The sequence below is a fragment of the Ahaetulla prasina genome, chromosome 1 (assembly GCF_028640845.1).
Source record: "Ahaetulla prasina isolate Xishuangbanna chromosome 1, ASM2864084v1, whole genome shotgun sequence".
Classification (NCBI taxonomy): Eukaryota; Metazoa; Chordata; class Lepidosauria; order Squamata; family Colubridae; genus Ahaetulla; species Ahaetulla prasina.
Window position 1 is genome coordinate 317212010 of NC_080539.1, and position 21855 is coordinate 317233864.

Below are 21855 nucleotides of genomic sequence, written 5' to 3' on the forward strand. Positions count from 1 at the left end.
ACAATTGATGTCAGATATCTGATATTGGGAGCAAAAACAGTGCCATAATGTTCTTCCTATGGAACCGATTACAAGATCTAATCTGCACTGAGTTTAGCAGGATTTGATCAGTTGTATACAATTAACAAGACAGTCCTTTTTAAAAACTGTATTCTATTTATTGCTATTACATAGACACTCAAGGCTTCCAGTATGTTTGTAAAACATGCCATCCTTATTCTCCTAGCTTATTTATGCATCTTCCTTTTACATTTCATAACAGCACTTTACCCAGTCTTAGATTTATTGTGTCACTCATGTTAAAGCTTAGGGAAACCGAAATTTAGCTAGAACATAATAAGCTTAAAACATAGTTTAAAAAACTGTACCCAATACAGGCAAAATGACAATACATACTTGATTATTATCCAAGCATTTTAACTTACCATGATTTGTATTTTTGAATTTTATACAAATCAACATTCTTTAACATGGGATCTAAATGGAGCCATATTGCTACAACTAAGTTCAACACTTCTGAATGACAACTGGTTGGGGAGATTGACTTATACACATAGCTGCTTGATATATTAGTCTTCTGTGGAAATGAGTGATATTTGACTTCATCAATATGGCCAGCTGACAGGTACTATTCTGTTAATCTTCAGAATTAGGTTAAACATTCGTAATTGCACACAGAGAAAAACTTAACAGATTTTGGATTTTGTTTTAGCAAAGGTCATTCAACAGTACAAAACTGAAATATTTCAGAAAATTTCTGAACCATATAACTTATTAAATGCAGTATGGATTGCTACTATAGATTCTGAAATGATTTAAATAAACGTTAATTTACCAACAGCTCTTTTTAACATTTAATAACAGGTCTTAGTAAGCATTTTTCAAAACCTCAACTGAGGTTTATTTCAATTTTTTTCTTCTTCAGTGAAATGTGCAATGAATTTGCTATTCAGCCTCAAGCAGTCACTGTATCAGTTGGGCATATCTCCAATAATACAATCTATTACTGTTAAATCATGTATCAAGAAGATCTGTTGTACTGTCATTATCACTGGCCACAAGAACTTCTCTGTTTTCATAAGTCCAGAAGCCATTAAGATCAATTAAAATACTGGTGACTGTATCTCCTTGACTACTATTGATTAAATCTTGAAGTGAAATCTTGTAAGGATCTTTAGGTTTTACCATATCAAAGATTTCATCCTAGAAAAAATAAAATTTAACAATTTATTAGTGTCTCATGGTATAAACTTATACGCCCATAAAAAAACCAAATTATTTAATTAAACTAAATGTTCCCTTCTTATACCTTTTTGTTCTTATGAACAATAGAAGACTACATAGCACAAATACAATGTGTACTAATATGCAATAAATAAGGAAGATCTGGATGGAAATATATAAGCTCCATTAATAAGGTGGCAAGGGATAATTTTTTAACTGCAGACCACTGAGATAATAGATGGAAGCTTCTCAGGTAAATGCTTCGATTCATTAAAACTATAAGGGATAAACGGTATGACATAACCAGATTTGCAGATTCTGATAGCTAATCTCAATAAAAGTAATTCAGCCTTTATGTGGAGGTGATTACCTATGTGTTCTGTTCTGCACTCCACAACTGGATTACTGCAATGAGGCTACATGAGGCTGCCCTTGAAGACAATCAGAAGCTACAAGTGTTATAAATGAAACTGGAAGCGTTAATGGACACCTCTTAATATGCCTAATGTCCTCACTGGTGTGTGAACTGCATTGGTTGCCAGTTGGTTTCTGGGTGCAATTCAAGGTGCTAGTTGTTACCTACAAAGCACTTTATGTCAGGGGGCCTGGATATCTGAGGAACCACCTATCTCCAATAATTTCTGCTTCCCTGGTATGTTCTGGCAGAACTGGTATGCTCCAGATCTCTTTACCTATGTGGTTGTATTTTTTTAATGGTTTTCACTATTTTGCATTCATATTTGTAAACTGCCCAGAGTCTATGGGAGTGGGAAACTATAATAAACTTAAATAAATAATAATTACTTTAAATAGTAGATAGTATAATTTCGTATTGTTTTTTTAAAAAAAGATATTGTAATTCAAACAAATATAGCTAGAATGCAACCCCGAGAAAACTATTTCTGCTTGTTCAATGAAATCAACTTTATGTAACCATAAGATGCACATTCTAGTATATAGTGTATGTAACCATATTGCTGACTATCAGAGAACTACTTCAAAAGTAAGTTTACTAAGTATTGCACACGAATACATTTTGATCAGAATTCTAACCTTCACATCTTGAAAAGAAACTGGATCTTGTCCATGGATTTTCATTTGTTCTTGAATAGCCTACAAGGACAAAAATTAAAGAGATAGATAACGTTTTAAAAATGAAGATGTACATAATGTAAGCTTAATTAGAATTGCAATAGTTGGGCAATTTTGCAAAGATGCAAAAGTCCAAAAATGTACAGGGCCAAAATACTGTAGCAATTGTGATGACAATTAACATTGACTTGAGCATCGAACATAGCATTTTACAATATTCTATACAGTAAAACCAATATTATCTATCTGTTCATAATATTTAAGGAACCTAGATGTCCTACTACCAAGAGATTTAACTTGAAATACAACAGAGTGAACTTGTAATTCAAAGCATACAGTATTAATGATATTGATTCTGGCCAATATCAATTATTTGGAAAGCTGTGGACCCATGTTCACTTTAACTCCTTTCAGGAATAGCATGGGTTACATTCAGGTCTTGTACTACAAAATATGTCATCAATTTTACCAAGAGAAAAAAGACTGACCATCTGCTCAATCTATTTGCAATCATTCCTAACTCTTAGCCCATTAAAAAAAAAGAACAGAGCAGCATGTCTCATTGTTAAAATAAGCTTTTAGCCTCAAATTTTCAGCCTAACTATTATGTGTATGCTGGCAGAAAAAAAATAATTGGAAAATGAAGGGCCAAAGTGTTGTTTATTACAGAGGAATTAATCTGCTTCATGCTGCTAAAAAACCACAGTTCCTGATGTAGTTTAAACCTGCAGAGCGTTTATTATAAAGGCTTTGAAAAGGTTCCAGAGTTTGGGGGAGGTGACAGTAAAAACCTCTGACTAAATTAGCCTATTCTTGGATCATTCACAATGTAATATTTTTATTTAGTAGCCACCAAGTTGGAGGAACAATATTAGGTGACATGCTGGGGGGGATTGGTGGGGTGGAATAGATTTTACAAATAATTAATGGTGCTTAATTACTTGAATCTTAATAAAACGTATTAATATCTTGTGAATATAACAGTGAAGCCACTCATTATCACCATTTCCAAAGATTGCTTATTAATTAGGAATATTCCGTTTGCTGAAAATAGAGAAAAATATTAAGTCAACTAACATTTATATTGATCTTGTGAAGGCTAGAATAGTGTTTCCAGTCTTAATATTTATACTGATAGATCTCTGTGAAACTGTTGATTCATTAATCAATGTGGCTTGTGAAGTACTTATTTTTCTGGGATTAGTAAACAACTGTAAATTTTGTTAATCTGAATTATTTCCCAGTCAAATCAGCAAAACAAACTAGAAAGAGCAACTTAAAATTTACACTAAAAGCTATCATATAATTAGACAGCAATTTAAGCTCTTCTATCATGGCAGTAGCTAAAATAATATTCTGTTAACCATTAGAGGTTATTAGCAATTCTTTCCTCAAAAAAGAAGCTGGGTTTATTGATTTTTTTTAAAGAAAAACTAATATTTAATTACAAGCACAGCAATATGGTACTATAATGTAAGATATTCTGAAAATAATTCTGAATTTTTTTAATGTAAAATTTTAAATGTTTGTATTTTGACGTCTTGTAATAAATAGAGGTACTTTAAAGTAATCACCAGCTGGTTTCTAAGCAAAAGCACAATGGTTACAACACATATACAAAAGAATGACCTACCTTTACAAAAAGGGACTTACCCTAAAAAAATAATTAAGGGAAAAGACATTCAGGTATCCTTTGTTCTCTATATCAAGCAATTTGAAAATATACTGCAAAGCTGCAGGTTCCTTTCTGTTTTCTAATGCAAGTACAAAGTCCAAGTACGTCTTATAGTCCTAAAAGCAGATGCAATCATGTTTATTATAGTCCTCTTTTAAAATTGATTTTGCAAGCAAACCATAATTGATGACTATTTCCTTGTAGGAGAGCAGTTACTTTTTAGTGAAAGTCAGCATGAAATAGAAATGGCCTAGCAGAAATTTTCTAGCAGAAACTGAATACAGTTTTAAAATTCCTAAAAAGCATACAGATATCCTATTGTATGTCACAATCATTCTCTATAAGATGTGTTCTTGGAGTTAATAAGAATCAAAGTCCAAAACTCCATCTCAAAAATTAAAAATATGGTATATATGAAAAGGAAATTCTATATTTTACTTTAGACACATTATGGTTGTGTATTCATGTCAGTTACTTTCAGATTATAAATTGTTCACTGTTCCGGGTTTTGGCAGAAAAAGAAAAATAATGAAGAACTCACTGTCCTCTCTTTACAATGAGATTTCTTCTTCTCATTAAGAATGCAAAGTCAGTTATGAAAAATACCATGTGTGGGTTTCAGCTGCCAGTGAAAAGTGAATGTTTCTTTCATTCTATTTAGTTAATATGCATTTTACGTTACAATCTTAGAAACTACAGGAGATCAATTAAAAAACATTGTTTCATGAAACACACTATACTACTGCTATCTATGAGGGGAATACCATTTCTCCATCATAGGTCAGACACTCCTGGAAGACCCGATCCAAAAAGATGTGGGTTAGTGTCCCTGTTCCATATCGAGACAATTCTTCTTTGCTAAGCATGCCGTTGTGATCTTTGTCAAGATTCAAATATTGGCCTGCAGAGGATGGGAAAAGGGGGAAATATAAAAGGGAGAAATGCACTTTCTGTACCATTTTACAGTTAAAAGATAATGAGAAAAGATTAATACAGCTTGCGTATTATACAAGTTTCATAGTATAATATATGCCATAACGTTTTAGATTTCTAGAGAAAAAACCTCTAATTTTCAACACATGAATGGAAAAGGAATTTTTGTCCTGAGAAGGCTATAAAGATCTGTTACGAATTTCAGAAACCCATGTAATAAAACAAAAGATGTAGGAGCACTGGTATTTACCAATGAGATCTCCTAGCCAGCAAGCCGTGTTCTATTCAAGAAGCTACAATCCAAGACATTCTGTGTACTACCACATTTTAATCTGCTCTGGTTATTTGCACTCACTGAATATGTCCAGCGTTCAGCCTTAATTAAGCTATACGGGTATTCTGCCCATTAAGATTTGTTTGTACTTATGCAAAGTAGAACCAATAGCATCCAAAGAAAAATTAACAGTAGGTTTGGTGGACAAAACCTCAAGGTTTATTAGATAACTATATAAAAATTTCTGGTAAGGAATTATGTCAGGCTGACATCTTCAAAGGAAAGGAGAGATATCACTACTAAGAATATAGGCTGGAAGATGGATGTTGCTCTGCAAAATCTCCCTGGACCAATGAGAGGTCATGAGACCTCTACTAGCATTCGCATTGGTTGCTCCTCATGAATAAATTGCAGAAATGGAAGGTTTTTAATTAGCTAAGGAGTAGAGTTGAAAGCAGCCTATCCCTTCTTTTGGGATTATAAAATAAAAAGAGATTAAATTGAGGACTACATGTAGATGACTATCTGTAGCAAACCTTTTGTTATGTAGAGTCTGACAATTAGATGCATTCTTTAACAATGAACAAAAAGCATTCCTACAAATGTCTGGTTTCTTTGAGTAGCTTAGTTCAAATTTATGCCAAAACACTTTTGTCAAAGACAAAAGTAAAGTAATAAAAATACAAAAATAAGAAAGTAACTGTCCCCTTTATCCATTTAAATACTTTCTTAAGTCTTCTTAAAGTTCTTTTGCAGAAAATTCTTGAATCTTTAAATCTTCTATATTTCTTTTCACTTTACAATCCTGAAAGAGGTTTAACTCACAGAAAAGAGTCTTATCTTTGCCTAGGGAGGGAAGGGTGTTGGCCAGCTTCTTGGCATTCTGCAGATAAATTATTTCTAAAAGTGATTAAAAAATGAGGATGGCTGACCATATCGTTAATACAGATTACACCACAGTAGTGAATGTAGATGGAATTCAAGGACTGCTCCACCCTCAGAATCCATAGGCTGCATTGGACCCTCTGGAAAGTTTGTGCAATTTTGGAACATCCACAATAGAATAGAAATAGAAATAGAAATGGAATGGAACGGAACAGAACAGAACAGAATTTTTATTGACCAAGTGTGATTGGACACACAAGGAATTTGTCTTGGTGCATATGCTCTCAGTGTACATAAAAGAAAAGATACCTTCATCAAGAATCATAAGGTACAACACTTAATGATAGTCATAAGGTACAAATAAGCAAGCAGGAAACAATATCAATATAAATCATAAGGATACAAGCAACAAAGTTACAGTCATAAGTGGAAAAAGATTGGTGATGGGAATGATGAGATTAATAGTAGTGCAGATTTAGTAAATAGTTTGACAGTGCTGAGGGAATTATTTGTTTAGCAGAGTGATGGTGTTTGGGGGGAAACTGTTCTTGTGTCTAGTTGTTCTGGTGTGCAGTGCTCTATAGCGTGGTTTTGAGGGTAGGAGTTGAAAGAGTATATGTCCAGGATGTGAGATGTCTGTAAATATTTTCAAAGCCCTCTTTTTGACTCGTGCTGTATACAGGTCCTCAATGGAAGGCAGGTTGGTAGCAATTGTTTTTTTCTGCAGTTCTAATTATTCTCTGAAGTCTGTGTCTCTCTTGTTGGGTTGCAGAACCAAACCAGTTATACAGGTGCAGATGACAGACACAATAATTCCTCTGTAGAACTGTATCAGCAACTCCTTGGGCAGTTTGAGCTTTCTGAGTTGCTATAGGAAGAACATTCTTTGTTGTGCTTTTTTGATGATGTTTTTGATGTTAGCTGTCCATTTTAGATCTTGCAATATGATAGAACCTAGAAATTTAAAGGTTTCTACTGTTGACACTGTTGTCTAGTATTGTGAGAGGTGGAAGTATGGAAGGGTTTCTCCTAAAGTCTACCACCATTTCTACAGTTTTGAGTGTGTTCAGTTCAAGATTGTTTTGGTCACACCACGAGGCTAGTTGTTCAACCTCCCGTCTGTATGTTGATTCATCATTGTCTCAAATGAGACCAATCACTGTTGTGTCATCTGAAAACTTCAGTAGTTTAACAGATGGATCGTTAGAGATGCAGTCATTGGTATGGTATGGTATACAGAGAGAAGTGGGGAGAGCACACAGGCTTGGGGGGAGGGCTGTGCTAATTGTACAGGTATCTGATATGATTCTGCTTAGCTTCACCTGCTTCTTCCTGTTTGTTAGGAAGCTTATGTTCCACTTACAAGTGTGTTCAGGTACCTGTAGGTGGTTTAGCTTAGTTAGAAGTGTGTCTGGAATGATGGTATTGAATGCTGAGTGTCTAGTTCATTGTAGACACTCCCAAAATGGTGCCATTTCTGGGACGGAGGCTCCTGGTCTGCAGTGAGTCTGAGGCAAAGGGTGTGGGAAAACAGCCCCAAGGGCCTCCTGGAGCAGGAAGTGGAACACAGCATGCCTTAAAGGATGGGGGACGCCTTTGAGGCATGCTGTGTTCCACTGAAGCTGAGCCTGTGTTAGCCTCCAATGATCTCTCCCACCCCTGAGACAGCATGTCCTCTACTTAACGACTCACAGAGTTGCTTAATGACTACATTGGGAAGAGCAGGTGTGGTAGTCATTAACCAAGTTGATCGTGTCTCATTCAATAACCGTCACAGCTTGTGACTATAATGGACAGGCTCCATTAAGGACATAAGTTGAGGACTGTCTGTAATGAATCTGACTATGACTCTCGTTGCTATGGTGATATGAACTGTTGCAGCTTGAAGTTACAGAGAAAGCAAAATAAAAGAGAAACTTGCCTTTTCCTTTTGCTTCTCTGAGATACTCTCACTTTTGGATTATAACAACATAATGGCAATTACAAGAAAAATAGCAGGAGGGGGTAGGAGTAGATTGTTATGGCAGCCTCTGGAGCAGGGGTCCCCAACCTTTCGGACCTCAGGGACCATTAAATTCGTAATTTTAAATTCTGTGGACCACTAATATGATCTGCCTAATGACCGGCTGGGTGGTCATGGCAAGGTGGTCATGTGACTGTGGGCATGGCCAACTCAATGTTACTCACGTTGAAGGGCGCCTTGCCAGCCTCTACTCACTACTCCTCGCTTGCCTGCCTGGGATCTTAGGGCCCCAACAGGAAACAGTTGTTGGAGCTAAGCAGCCACTAAGAGAAAGAATTGGCTAAACAGCTCAGTTCAAATTGGATCTGGCCAAGAAGGAGGCTCAGCACAAGCACCTCACTGAGGACTATGAGCATAGGCGTTCCAAACAGAGGGAAGTCCTGCAGGAGTGCAAGGCCAGGTACAGGCACTTGGAGGCTCAGTTGGCTGAGATGTCAGCCAGTTCCAGGCCATGATGCAGTCCCACTGGAACAAGGCCCTCTGGCTCTTCGCCACCAGTGGCACTTTCCTCCAGCCTTCACCCAAAGTCCCGCACCAGGAGGCTGAAGCAAATCCCAAGTTGGAATTTCTGTCCCCCTCCAACCCACACAAAAAGATCCCAAAGGGGGAAGACTCTCTGCAGCAACACAAACATTCATTGCATGTATCTCTCCCAGGGGCCATAGTCTGAGGACCCTGATTTAGTGCAATATAAAAAATGCAAATAATTTTTCTATGGACCATCAACATTTTCTTGCGGACCACTAGAGGTCCACGGACCACCAGTTGGTGACCACTGCCCTAGAGAAAATAAGTTATACAGGATGTGTTTCAGAAATAGTTGGAAAATATGGAAAATAAGCTTTTGAAAAAAGAATGGATGAAAGACTTTTAAAGATGAAAGAGAAGATGAAACAAGAAGTTTAAAAGATGTAAAGTTGCATATAGCAAGTTTCTAGAGAGGGTAAAACAAACCAACCTTGGTTTGTGGAAATTTTAAGAGAGTAAGACATAAGTTCTAAAGAACTGAAAAAAGAATTAGATAATCTAGTTTTTTAGAATTGAGAATTATTGTTGTTAGTTGCGAAGTCGTGTCCGACCCATCATGATCCCATGGACAACATTCCTCCAGGCCTTCCTGTCCTCTACCATCCTCTGGAGTCCATTTAAGCTTATGCCTACTGCTTCAGTGACTCCATCCAGCCACCTTGTTCTGTTGTCACTTTCTCCTTTTGCCCTCAATCTTTCCCAGCACTAGGCTCTTCTCCAGTGAATCCTTCCTTCACATTAGGTGGCCAAAGTATTTGAGTTTCATCTTCAGGATCTGGCCTTCTAAAGAGCAGTCAGGGTTGATCTTCTCTAGGACTGACCGGTTTGATCACCTTGCAGTCCAAGGGACTCGGAGTCTTCTTCAGCACCAGAGTTCAAAGACCTCAATTCTTTGGTGCTCATCCTTTCTTATGGTCCAACTTTCACAGCCATACATTGCAACTGGGAAAATCAGTCTTGACTATACACACTTTTGTTGGCAGGGTGATGTCTCTGCTTTTTAGTATGCTATCTAGATTTGCCATAGCTTCCCCCCCCCAGGACCAAGCGTCTTTTAATTTCTTGGCTGCAGTCCCCATCTGCGGTGATCTTGGAGCCCAGGAAAATAAAATCTGTCACTACCTCCATTTCTTCCCCATCTGTTTACCAGGAATTGAAAGGGCTAGTTGCCATGATCTTAGTTTTCTTAATGTTGAGTTTCAAGCCAACTTTTGCACTCTCCTTCTTCACCCACATCAAGAGGCTCTTTAGTTCTTCTTCACTTTCTGCCATTAGATTGGTATCATCTACATATTTACTAAATCTGCACTACTATTAACCTTCTCATCGTTCCCATAACCCATCTCCTTCCACTTATGACTGTAACTTTGTTGCTTATATCCTTACGATTTATACTGTAATTGTTTCCTGATTACTTAATTGTAGCTTATGATTATCATTAAGTGTTGTATCATTAAGTGTTAAATTTGTACCCTATGACTATCGTTAAGTGTTATAAGTGTTGTACCTTGATGAAGGTATCTTTTCTTTTATGTACACTGAGAGCTTATGCACCAAGACAAATTCCTTGTGTTTCCAATCGCACTTGACCAATAAAAAATTCTATTCTATTCTATTCTATATCTGAGGTTGTCGATATTTTTCCCGGCAATTTAATTCCAACTTTTGATTGATCTAGCCCCGCCTTTCTCATGATGTGCTCTGCATATAAATTAAATAGGCAGGGCGACATTATACAGACTTGCTGGACTCCTTTCCCAATTTTGAACCAATCAGTCATTCTGTGTCCAGTTCTCACTGTTGCTTCTTGCCCAGCATATAGGTTTTTCAAGAGACAAATTATGGATTAGAAATGTTTAATATGGAATATAAATGGAGCAAATGCTCCTCTGTTTTGTGGAGAAAAAAGGATGTGTTGGATATGTTCGCTATCTTGAGTTATTTGTAAAAATAATAAAGGTAGGATACAAATAAATAAATAAAATATCATTCAGATTGTGGAAATCTGAATGTAAAAACTAAAAAAGAGACTAAGCTAAGGCCTTTTGTTGATGAATTGGTATTGGTTTTAGATGATTCTTTAAAGAATATTGAATAATCAATGGTTAAATTAAAAGAATTTGATGCATCAGCAAGTTCTAAGATTAATAAACCGAAGAAAAAGATGTTATCTTTATTCATCATTAATGAATAAAGCAGGTTTTAAGATTGAAAAGAAGGTAAAATGTTTGGATATCACTACGACAAATATGAATAGTATGTTATTTCAAAATAATTATATTAAGATGTGGAATGACATTTAAAAAGATATGTTAAGATAGGAAAAAGTACAACTAATTGTTGGAGAGGATTTCTGAAATTAAAATAAACGTTCTACTCAAAATGTTATTTTTGCAATAGTGGCGAATATCTGTAGCTCGGGTGTAGGATGAGGGCGACGGTTCGTTTTCCAAACTTGTAGGTTGGTTTCCAAGCATTTCATTACCAGGTTAGGTAACATCTTCAGCAGAATTTAGGAGATGTCAGTGACACCGATATCCCCTAAACTCCACTGAAGATCTTACCTAGCCTGGTAATGAAACGTTTGGAAATAAACTTAAAAGCTTGGAGAATGAGCCTTGACCCTCAATGTTATTTTTGTTTTGGATAATATCAGTTTTGACAATAGATGCACTATTTAAACAATGGAAGAGGATATATATAAATCTGTATGGCAAGGCAAAAAAAATCTCAAAATAGGGATCATTCCCAAAGATAAATAGTGGTAGCAGAAGGCTGAGCATGGTACAAAGATAGTAAAAATCAGGATTTCTGGGAAATGGATGAAATTGTCTATTTTCCCACCTAACTAGGTTTTGCTACAATGACCATTAATTCTGATGTAAACCTAGTAATTTATGAGGCCCCTCTTTGTGCCATGTAAATGAAAAGTTCATGCAGAAAATGTAGTCCAAATGCATGCAACATACCATAAACCCTCAAAGCAGAAGGAGCAGAAAACCAATTTGTTTCTTGACTTTCTTTAGAAAGTTCTTCATCACGTAACTGAATGGATAAAGAAATCTTAAGTTAACTATCAGCAAATGTAAAGGACAAGTCAAAAGTCAAAAGTATATTTTAAAAATGTCTACCTCTAGTAAGTCATCTAGGAAGCTGCAGGCTAAAATATCCTGTATTTTTATCTTCCCTGGAAAAGAAAAAATAATGCTTCTTTCACTAGTTAATGACTGTGATATTTTTAGGTTTAAGCAAGGTAACACCCAAGTTACGCTGAAAGGAATTCAAAAAAATAATAATCAAATTTTGACCTATTAGTTCAGGTTGTAAAAAAGCAGAAATGTTTTAAAATTAATGTTATAAATAAATAATTAACACTTCAAATTGATTAAAATACTATAAAAGTATATTTCTAGGTATTATTTTTACCAAAATATTTATTTTTAACAAGAAATAAAAATGTTCATATCATTGAAATAGATTACTTTCCTATTAAGAGCTCCTAATATTGGTGAAATTTATTTATTTTATTTTATTTTTAATATCTGTTTCCTTTCAAAGCATTCTCCACTATTTCTGCATTACATTAAGCAGGGGGGAAATAATTCCATTCACCACTAGATTTCTGGGATGGGGGAATAGTAAATGTCTAATCAATTTTAATGCAGCTTTCTTATTTCTAAAAGTGTAGAACAGAATGGGGAACACCTATGGTTATATTTGGAAAAGTCAGAATTGCTACTGAAATCAGGACAAAGATGCAAATGAGACCTAATTGAAGGATTAATACAGCAATTACAATTGCATATATTACTATTATCCACAGAGTCAGAACTACTGTAGGTACATATCACAGGTGAAGGAATGGTCTTGAAAATATAGTTTATTCCATTGCTAGTTATAAATGCCATTTATGAAGCAGTCAATTCCAATGCAAATAACTGCTTTTTCATTTACTTTGGAAAAAAAGAAAGCTCTGTCTGTATGCAGAGCTCATCCCTAAGTGAAACAGCTGCTATTGTGATAGCAAATGGTAAAACTGAAGGCTTGAGTGTCATGTCAAATTCTTGTAAATATCTGTACTGAACAACAGTCCAAATATTTTCCACAAGCATCATCATCAATTTATAATTTGGCATCTCAAAGGTAATACAAAAATGTGAACAAGGAAATTTTCATTTATCAATGACGGCTTTAACATACGAAAAACATAATTGTGATCACTGTGCTCTGCATAAATTCAACCAACTGACAATGATGATTTAGCTATTACCGGTATATTGTTACAAAATACGTCAGACCAAAAACATACCTGACTAATTAACTAAAATAAATCCCTTCCTGGCTGAAAGTTTCAGTCAAAAACTAAATTAGTACCAAATCTTTCTTCCTACAAATGATACAGGTTTTCAGATTTATGAGCAAGCCTTCATCTCATCAGGAAGACATTAATGCAGCCAAGAAAACTGGAAGCTTATGTTTCCAATTTTTACTATAGAATAATGCCTTAATCTGAAGAAACCGAGTTAGTCTTCACAGTTTCAATAATTATGATTTATTGAAGCAAGATAGTTTCAATCTAGCACCATTAGATGCTTAGAAACTTAGAAATCTTAGAAACAATATTTTAATTATTTCTTGATAGCTATACAAATAGAAAATAGAAAAATAGAAAATAGAAAGGTGACCAGATCATATCAAACCATAATATATTCAAAACTGGCATATATTTGTATAGTTTGGATTACATTACTGAATTCAAATTTAAAAAAAGATGAATAATTTAAACCTACCAGTTCTGAGAGGATCTAAAAAGAAGAAAAATTTTCTGACAGCAGTGCATACGTAAAATGAGTAAAAGGATTTTTCTAAACCATCCAACTGTGGCAAAGTGGGAATGAGTTCCAATATATAATTTTCTAAATCCTAAAAAATTAAACAAGAAAATGTATATTTATAGTACAGATATCATTATGATTAAATCTGAAACATTTTACATTTATTCTATAGTTTGTAGAAGGAACAGACTGAACATCTTTTTTCCTCTTAAGTGCTTTCATAGTTTTTGTATCTAAAGCGGGACTGGCAATATCTCTGGTCCTCTACTGACCCGCAAATCACATAATGCACAAACATTATGTATCTGTTCTTTGATGCATGCACAATTTATGGGGAAGTGTATAAGGAGTCCTTGACTTACAGCCATTCAAAGTTACAGTGGCACTGAAAAAGTGACTTATGACCCTTTTTCATGCTTGGTCATGTGATCAAGATTTGGACAGTTGGCAACTGGTTCATGTTTATGATAATTGTAGTGTCCCAGGGTCATTTGATTACCTTTTGTGATCTTCAGACAAGCAAAGTCAATGGGGAAGCCAGATTCACTTAACCATATTAAAAACTTAACAACTGCAATGAGAAAGATCATAAAATGGAGCAAAACTCAATTAACAAGTGTGTTGCTTACCAACAGAACTTTTGGATTAAATTGTGGTTGTAAATTGAGGACCACTTGCAATTGTCAAAAATATCTGGCAATATAGGACTCCATTTGTGAGAGATAAAGCGCAGTGTTATCCTATTTAGTTCAAAAAAAGCTAAGTTAACTCTACAGTTAAGATTCCTTGGAATGCAGGGTGGTTACATCTTACAAATATCAGTCCATAATTAATTAATGCTATGTGAACAACTCTCTTCCATTAAAAATCATATTACAATTTTATTTGTTAATCAAATTTGTACTCTGTCACAATTATGGTAATCTTGGTGGCTTATTACTTGAAATCTTTCTGATTATATATGAACAGATGATTATTAAATCTATTCCCTTCGACTGCTCTTTTTAAATGAAGATAAAGACAACAGAAATAATTTCAGTTACATTAGATAACCATATCAATTATTATTCCTCACTTACTGATTCTCTGAGGTAACCTTGTCCAGCCACATCATATAAACTGAGGCCTATTCTTGTCTGGTATAGCCATACTGTGAAGTGGATTAAAAAATATCCAAAGTAAAATAAGGTATAGTAACAAATTGAAAGAACATTAGAAAGATATTGATATTCACAAGTATTTCAACAAAGGCAAACTGGATACTTCTTATTTAAATTAATTACAAATAAAAATTCAAAAATCTGTTAAAGCAAATTGTACAAATTCAAATACTATATACATACTGGTAGTTGAAGAGAGCTGAATATTATCTGGCATTCTTATGTTTCAATTTACAAATTTCCTAAGAATCTATTATAATTTCTGCCTTGCTTAACTGATGACCATCCTGACTTCCCTTAAGATATCCAAGTTATTCAAAAGACTAATTCACAAATTATAATTTGTATTTTATTATACAATTATCTTACATGTGAACCCATCATTGTGACCTATACAACAAACTACAGTTAAATGAACCATAATTTAACTCAATCTGTAAACAGAAAATTAGTCCTACGTGAAGTATTACTCTCATCACTGGAAGATGTATGACGAATAACAATAACTTTAGACTTGGAATAACTTTGTCACTTTGAATGTACACTAATCAGCATACATTAAAATGAAATTTTGTTGCATGCAACTCTCAAGGGTCTCCACCTCTAATATACACGACATAAAAGTGACAAAATAAATAAATACAAAATTATGCATATGAGGCAAGATAAGAAAAGTACACAAGGCTTTAGAATACCTTCCAACCTTTTCATTCTTAGTAGTCATAAGAGGGATATTCTGTACAATAAAACAATGTTTTTGGCTTTGTTTCTTTATGTCTGCCATACATCTAATTTTTTTTGACTCACTAGGTCATAATTGATTGTTACTAAGCCATTATTGTGATTCTGGTATGGGTACATATATTTATTAATTTGTTTATTTATTTGTTTGCTTTTCAAATTTCTGAACCATCCATTCCCCTCAGCTATCAACTATTGATTGATAATGCTAACATAACCCATTGGGTAGGAGGAAAAAAGTATGAAACAGCTGAAAGAAGCAGATTTAATTGTTTGATGTGTGAAACTCACTGGCACCCTAATATTTTCTGGAAAGAGAAACGGAACCACAGCTCTGTTGTACTTGTTGGTGGGTTTCTACCATCTTCTAGTTGGATCTGAGCATGTTTGCATGTATATTCTACCGGGAAGCAAAAGGAGACTGCATATGCTCTGTCCATGAACAGGAAAGAGGAGAGGGCTTAGAATGACCCATTCTAATGTGTCCTCAGAGGGACCCATTTTTTTTCTGGAATTTTTCCTTGCAGCTTCTACCCATACCTAGCCTGTTTTCAATTTTCTTCTTTTATTTTTTTTGCTGGCTTCTGTCGTCGTCGTCACCATCATCATCATCATGAACATTTTTTTCCAACATTTCATTGGATTAGAAAGAATAAAAATAGTGAAAATGTGAATAATAGTCATTATAATTTGCTATTACAATAACTGTCTAGTTATTGTTAGATAATGAAGTATAACAAGATAATGATGACGTGATTAAAAATTATGATAAATTTAATATTACCACATATTAGATTATGATTAAAATAGAAAAACACAGTTAATACCGATTACCACTCATTTGGTCTACTCGGCCATCTCATGCCCACTTATAGGAAAATGGTTCTCAATACTTTAAAACCGAATGCAGTTCCAAACCATTTCTACATTATGGAATCTAATAATATAATATGCATTATTATAGATATTGTTACAACGATCAAAAGAACTCACCTTTTCTCATGACATAATTGAAAAACTGCATGATAGATATTCTTCCATAGGGATCATTATGAAGTAATTTAGCAAAAATTTTAGCTGTGAAGAATTGCCTATGAAACAGAAATTTAGTACTGAAATTTTGAAGATGTAATGTCTTTGCAGTTTGAATGTCAGTTAAATAATGAACAATGGAATAAATAAAGTAATAGAAATTTGTATTCTGAATATAGTACTTTGCAATAGCACTTAAGACTTACATACAACTTTACAGTGTTTTACAGCCCTCTCTAAGTAGTTTACAGAATCAGCATATTGCCCCCAACAATCTGGATCCCCATTTTATTGACCTCAGAAGGATGGAAGGCTGAGTCAACCTTGAGCCTGGTGAGATTCGATCTGCCAAACTTCTGGCAGCCAGTGATCAGCAGAAGTAGCCTGCAGTACTGCACTGTAACCCACTGCGCCATCGCAGCTCTTCAGAAATATATTTTTGATATTCTGACGTGGAACTTGAGGGAAACATTTATCAACCCACTTAATTTCATAGAACCACCTATCTTTACTTTTACACTTTTCCCCACAATTTATGTATAACTTGAAATTGTTCATCCTGTTTTCCTATCTTTTGATACATTAATATTCAAATCCATATTCTAAATAGATCATACAATCTATCAAATATCCACTGCTAATTACAAGTAGCCCTTGTATTTAGTGACCATTCAAATTAAGCCACAATGAATGATTGGTGCTTAGGACCAGTCTTCAAGTTCTAGCTATTCTATTACCCCTGTGATCACATGATCACAATCTGGATGCTTAGGTAATAGAATAGCTCAGTCACATGATCGCAATTTGCAACCTTTCCTGCTGGCTTCCCTCAAGGAAGGAAACCAACAAGGTTGAAAGTTGCTTGAGTAAGTCTCACCCACCCGGGCACCTTTGCCCACTGTCCCCAAACCTTAGCAATAGCAATAGCACTTAGACTTACTCCACTTCACAGTGCTTTACAGCTGCCTCTAAGTGGTTTACAAAGTCAGCATATTGCCCCCAACGATCTTGGTCCACAATTTATCAACTTTGAAAGGATGGAAGATTGAGTCAACCCTGACCGGTTAGGATTGAACTCCAGTCTGTAGACAGAGTTAACCTGCAATACTGCATTCTAACCATTGTGTCACCAGATTCCCTAGCCTTGTTGAGCTCGCACTACCCCACCACCCATGTACCCTCCTTGAGTCTTTCTGTTCTAACATTGTGCCTCTCTTCTACCTGTGTATCCTCATATACTGTTGTGTCTTGCCCGCTCTCACAGCAGCCGGGGCCTTCTTATCTGCTCCCGAACACGGAGGAATGTATGCCTTCCGGTCCCAGCCCTGGCTCCATGCCCAAGCAGGCTGCAGAGGAGGGAGCACCCCCGGCCCCAGCCCTGGCTCCATGCCCAGGCAAACGGAGCAGCTGGACCCCTCCCCCTCCTCCACAGCATGTGAGCCTGAGGAAACTTTATTTCCAACAGCTGCTGATTGGAGTGACCCTCGCATCAGAAGACTGGATAGGCGGAGGCAACAGAAGGAAGGGAGGGGCAGGCCTTAATGAGTGCTGAGTCATGGAGCCACACCCCATGGCCTATATAAAGGATCTGCTTTCTGGCAGTCTCTGAGTCAGGCAAAGTCGAACTTATCTTGCTGAAGTCACTTTCTGGTCTCCTGCCTGCTCTGAGGACTTTGCTAGGACTTTGGGCAGAGCTGCAGAGGCAAGCCTGATTCGGATTTCCCTGACCCGGCCGTCAGCGGAGGAGTGGGACACGACATATACCCTCCCTGAGCATGGCTTGAGTTCACAGTGTCTTCCCAGCCATTCATGTACTCTCTCTCACCCTTGCTCACTTGTTAGCAGGCATCTGAAGCCCCACCATGCTTGTGCTGTGCCTTCTCGGCCACCTATGGATCCCCCTGTTCCCTCTCCCACCCAGTAGCAGCCACTTATCTGTCTGTGAGTCACCTGAGATTTTCAATTTCCTACCACCTTTCCAACTGACTTTGGTTGTTGGAAACTGGCAGGAACCTCTGGGGGAATGTTTTGCTTAATGAACCACAACTCTCACCTAAAGGGGACTTCAGGAATTGCCACTATTAAGTGAAGCAATCAGGTAGTACCAACTTTATAATTGCATTCCTTAGTAATGGAAATTCTAATCCTAATTGTTGTAGTAAATCAAGAACTACTTGTATTCAAGTTCTCAGCTAACAATTATTGGCGGAATACAAAATACATGCACAATCATGCTCCTGACCAACAAACACACAACAAATATTACTATAAGTGCTCAGACATTTGTCCCTTAATATATAAGGTAATCCAGAATGCTCAACTAAATAATTCGTTATATTTCATATATTCTAATGCATGCTTTCCTTTAATTATAAAACAACTTTTTGGCATTCAACAGCTAATATTTATAATCACTTAAATTGCTTATTCACATGTACCTTCTATTAATAAGATATACCTTCCCATATGTGTGTATGTGTGTGTGTGTGTGTGTGTGTGTGTAGGTTTTGGCATATTCGGGTCATATGTATGTATGTATGTATGTCTTGGCATATTCAGGTCTTTTCCCATGTAAGGTTGAGAGTATCTTGGCGACGTTTTGTCAAGGTCTCACTCATCATCTTCAGGCTGGTGCTTTCAGCTTCGTGCTTGTGCGAGCAAAGCGTGGTCGGAGCTGCCGTCTCTCTATAAATACTGGTGGGGAGGTGGGGAGTGTTGCTGTGAGTGGGTTGATTGGCTATGTGGTTGCATCTTGATTGGTAGATGGAGTGGGTGTTTGCAGATTGGTCAGCTGTTTCGTAGCATCCTGTGTGGATGTGGTCCTAGTCTTTTGTCATTACAACACAAAAGACTAGGACCACACCCACAGTTTTCTTCTACCAGAAGAAAACACACACAAACCGCTATCTGCACGCACTCTCACACCATCACCCAGCACAGATCAACTCCGTAGCCAAGACACTCATCTCCAGAACAAAACGCTTAGCTGATGAACATCTAAAAACCGAACTACACACTCTCACTAACGTACTAACATCCAATGGATTCCAAAGAAATAAGATTACCAAACTAATCCAAAAAGAACCCCCCACTAAAATCCAAGACAGAGAACAAGAAAACGGCACAGCCCTCCTTCCATATATAAAAGGCACCACAGACAGAATCAGCAAGATCCTCCACAAACACAACATCAAGACAGCATTCTGCACAAACCAAAAAATATCCACCATCCTAAGAAACCCCAAAGACAAAATTGAGTTAGAAAATCAAGGAGTATATGAAATCCCATGCACCGCCTGCCCCACCACATACATTGGACAAACCAACAGAAGAATAAGTGCACGCATTGAAGAACACAAGAACTCAGTCAAAAAAGAGGAACCAACTTCTTCCCTGGTCCAACACCTTAAAGCCACAGGACACGATATTGACTTTAAAAAGACCAGAACTATCGCCAAAACTGAACACTTTAACAACAGAATAATCAGAGAAGCCATCGAGATAGAAAAACGCCCACACAGCATGAACAAACGAGATGATACCTCCCGCCTACCAGCCATTTGGAAACCCACCCTTATTGACAAACGAGTCCCTAACACGAGGAATGACACCAGACCCACACTCACGAGGTCCACACAGGATGTCACCACCACACATCCACCCAGAAAGCAGACCCAAACCCACACTGATCATGAAGCACGACCAAGGACCAGAAGCCAGACTGCAGCTGCAACATTAGCCATTTCAAACCCCTCCAATCCATACATGCAGCAGACTGACACTCACTATGAAGATGTAGCACGACCACGAACACGAAGCCAAACAACAGCAATGCAGCTCACCAGCTCAAATCCCCCTGCAACTCAGACTAATCTGAGCACAACCATGCCCCCACCCAAACAGGACACACACCCCCAGCCAATCAGAGCACAGAAAAAACCCCATCCAATCAGAGCACAGCCAAGCTCCCACCCAATCAGTTCAAACCCCCACTAGCAGTTAAAAAGGAAGAAACAGCTGCAATCACACATGGCTCCCAGAAGCACGAAGCTGAAGCCTGAAAATGACGAATGAGACTTCGTCGAAACGTCGCCAAGACACTTCCAATTTTACGCGGGAGAAAACCCGAATAACCAAAGACCTACATAGATAGATAGATAGATAGATAGATAGATAGATAGATAGATAGATAGATGTATATGTATGTTTATGCGTATGTATATAAGTGTATGTGTATGTATGTATGTATACCTTCATCCAATCTCAGATCTGAATATTGACCTAAATGTAACTAAAACACTAAGCAAATCAGGCTCCTGTAAGTGTTTCAAAATAAAGGTCTTACTTGCACTTGGATCCAGCTTTTTCACCAACTTTCAAGAAGTTTTCATAGTTAATCATTGCTTCATCCCCCATCATAGGTGGTGTCTGATGTTCATCCAAGAGAAACCACAAATTCTTAAAAAGGAGATTTAAAAATGATGAGGGAAATTACACTAAGTGGATAGTAAAGTTTTCAAAACAGTGATCTGAAATTAAGTCATATTTTCAGTTTTTTCATACCTGCAATTCTTCATTGTCTAGCAATTCTCTACTTTTTCTCTGCAAAAAGACTGCTCTAGATTCTTCTCTTAATTTTTGTAACAATATTTCATCTTCTGCTGGCAGCTAAAAAAAAGAAAAGAATTGTAATTGGCAGCACAAGTATATTTTGAAACTTGTTTACATAATTGTTGTTTGTGCTACAAGAATTCTTGAAATACAGCGATTCCTTCCTTCCTTCCTTTTCTTTCTTTCTCATCCTTGGCTATCTTTTGCCTCTGCCTCATTATCCATTATTACTAATGAACAAAAAAGAATAATTGACAATTGATAGTACTTAGCTTCTTCCATGCATCTGTTAACAGTTGCCCCAATTTCTTTCTATAATCTAATCAGTCCCCTATATAGTTTTTTTTACTGGTTTAAACAGAGAACAGTGTTGAAAAATAAAAATGCTGAGAAAAAGAAACTAAACAGGAAACTAGGTATTACCATTTCCATAAAGTATACCTAAGGAGTCTAAATTTATAACTCAAAAAAACAAGGTTAGCATCCATTCTTTTTGTGTCCAATATACCCAAGTTCTCTGCTGTTTCCATTTGTCTTGCAACTTAGTTTTTTAGCCAAATGTTTCAGCTTGTCACGTACAATTCCCTTATGAGGCTGTTCTTAAATTAACATTGCTATTCACGTGTCATGTTCACGCCTTCATTCCTTCTTATTTGATCAAACACGAATTCTTTGGCACATAGGATCCAAAATAACCCCTTTCCACTGGAACAAATGGGGTGAGCTAATCCCTTTGGGGTGATACCCTGGTCCCATGTCATAAAGGGCTTTATAGGTAATAACCAACACCTGCAATTGGATCCTTGAATTTATGCAAAATAATATCACAAACCTGTATGTGC

General features: G+C 36.5%; 1 protein-coding gene across 3 annotated transcripts in view; it reads right to left on the minus strand.

Moving 5' to 3' along the window:
• Positions 1-136: 136 nt before the first annotated feature.
• PPP2R3C (protein phosphatase 2 regulatory subunit B''gamma) overlaps positions 137-21855 on the minus strand; it is a 28644-nt gene continuing 6925 nt past the window's right edge. For 2 of the 3 annotated variants that reach the window (XM_058162257.1, XM_058162258.1), the window contains exons 3-13: positions 20966-21070; positions 20748-20860; positions 16364-16461; positions 14549-14619; positions 13425-13557; positions 11766-11821; positions 11604-11679; positions 4756-4892; positions 3970-4107; positions 2278-2337; positions 137-1203 (exon numbers count right to left, since the gene is read on the minus strand). In XM_058162257.1, coding sequence (XP_058018240.1) covers positions 1015-1203; positions 2278-2337; positions 3970-4107; positions 4756-4892; positions 11604-11679; positions 11766-11821; positions 13425-13557; positions 14549-14619; positions 16364-16461; positions 20748-20860; positions 20966-21070 — 1176 coding nt within the window. In that variant the 3' untranslated portion in view covers positions 137-1014. The remainder of the gene's footprint in view (positions 1204-2277; positions 2338-3969; positions 4108-4755; positions 4893-11603; positions 11680-11765; positions 11822-13424; positions 13558-14548; positions 14620-16363; positions 16462-20747; positions 20861-20965; positions 21071-21855) is intronic. The other variant, XM_058162259.1, reaches the window with a different exon arrangement.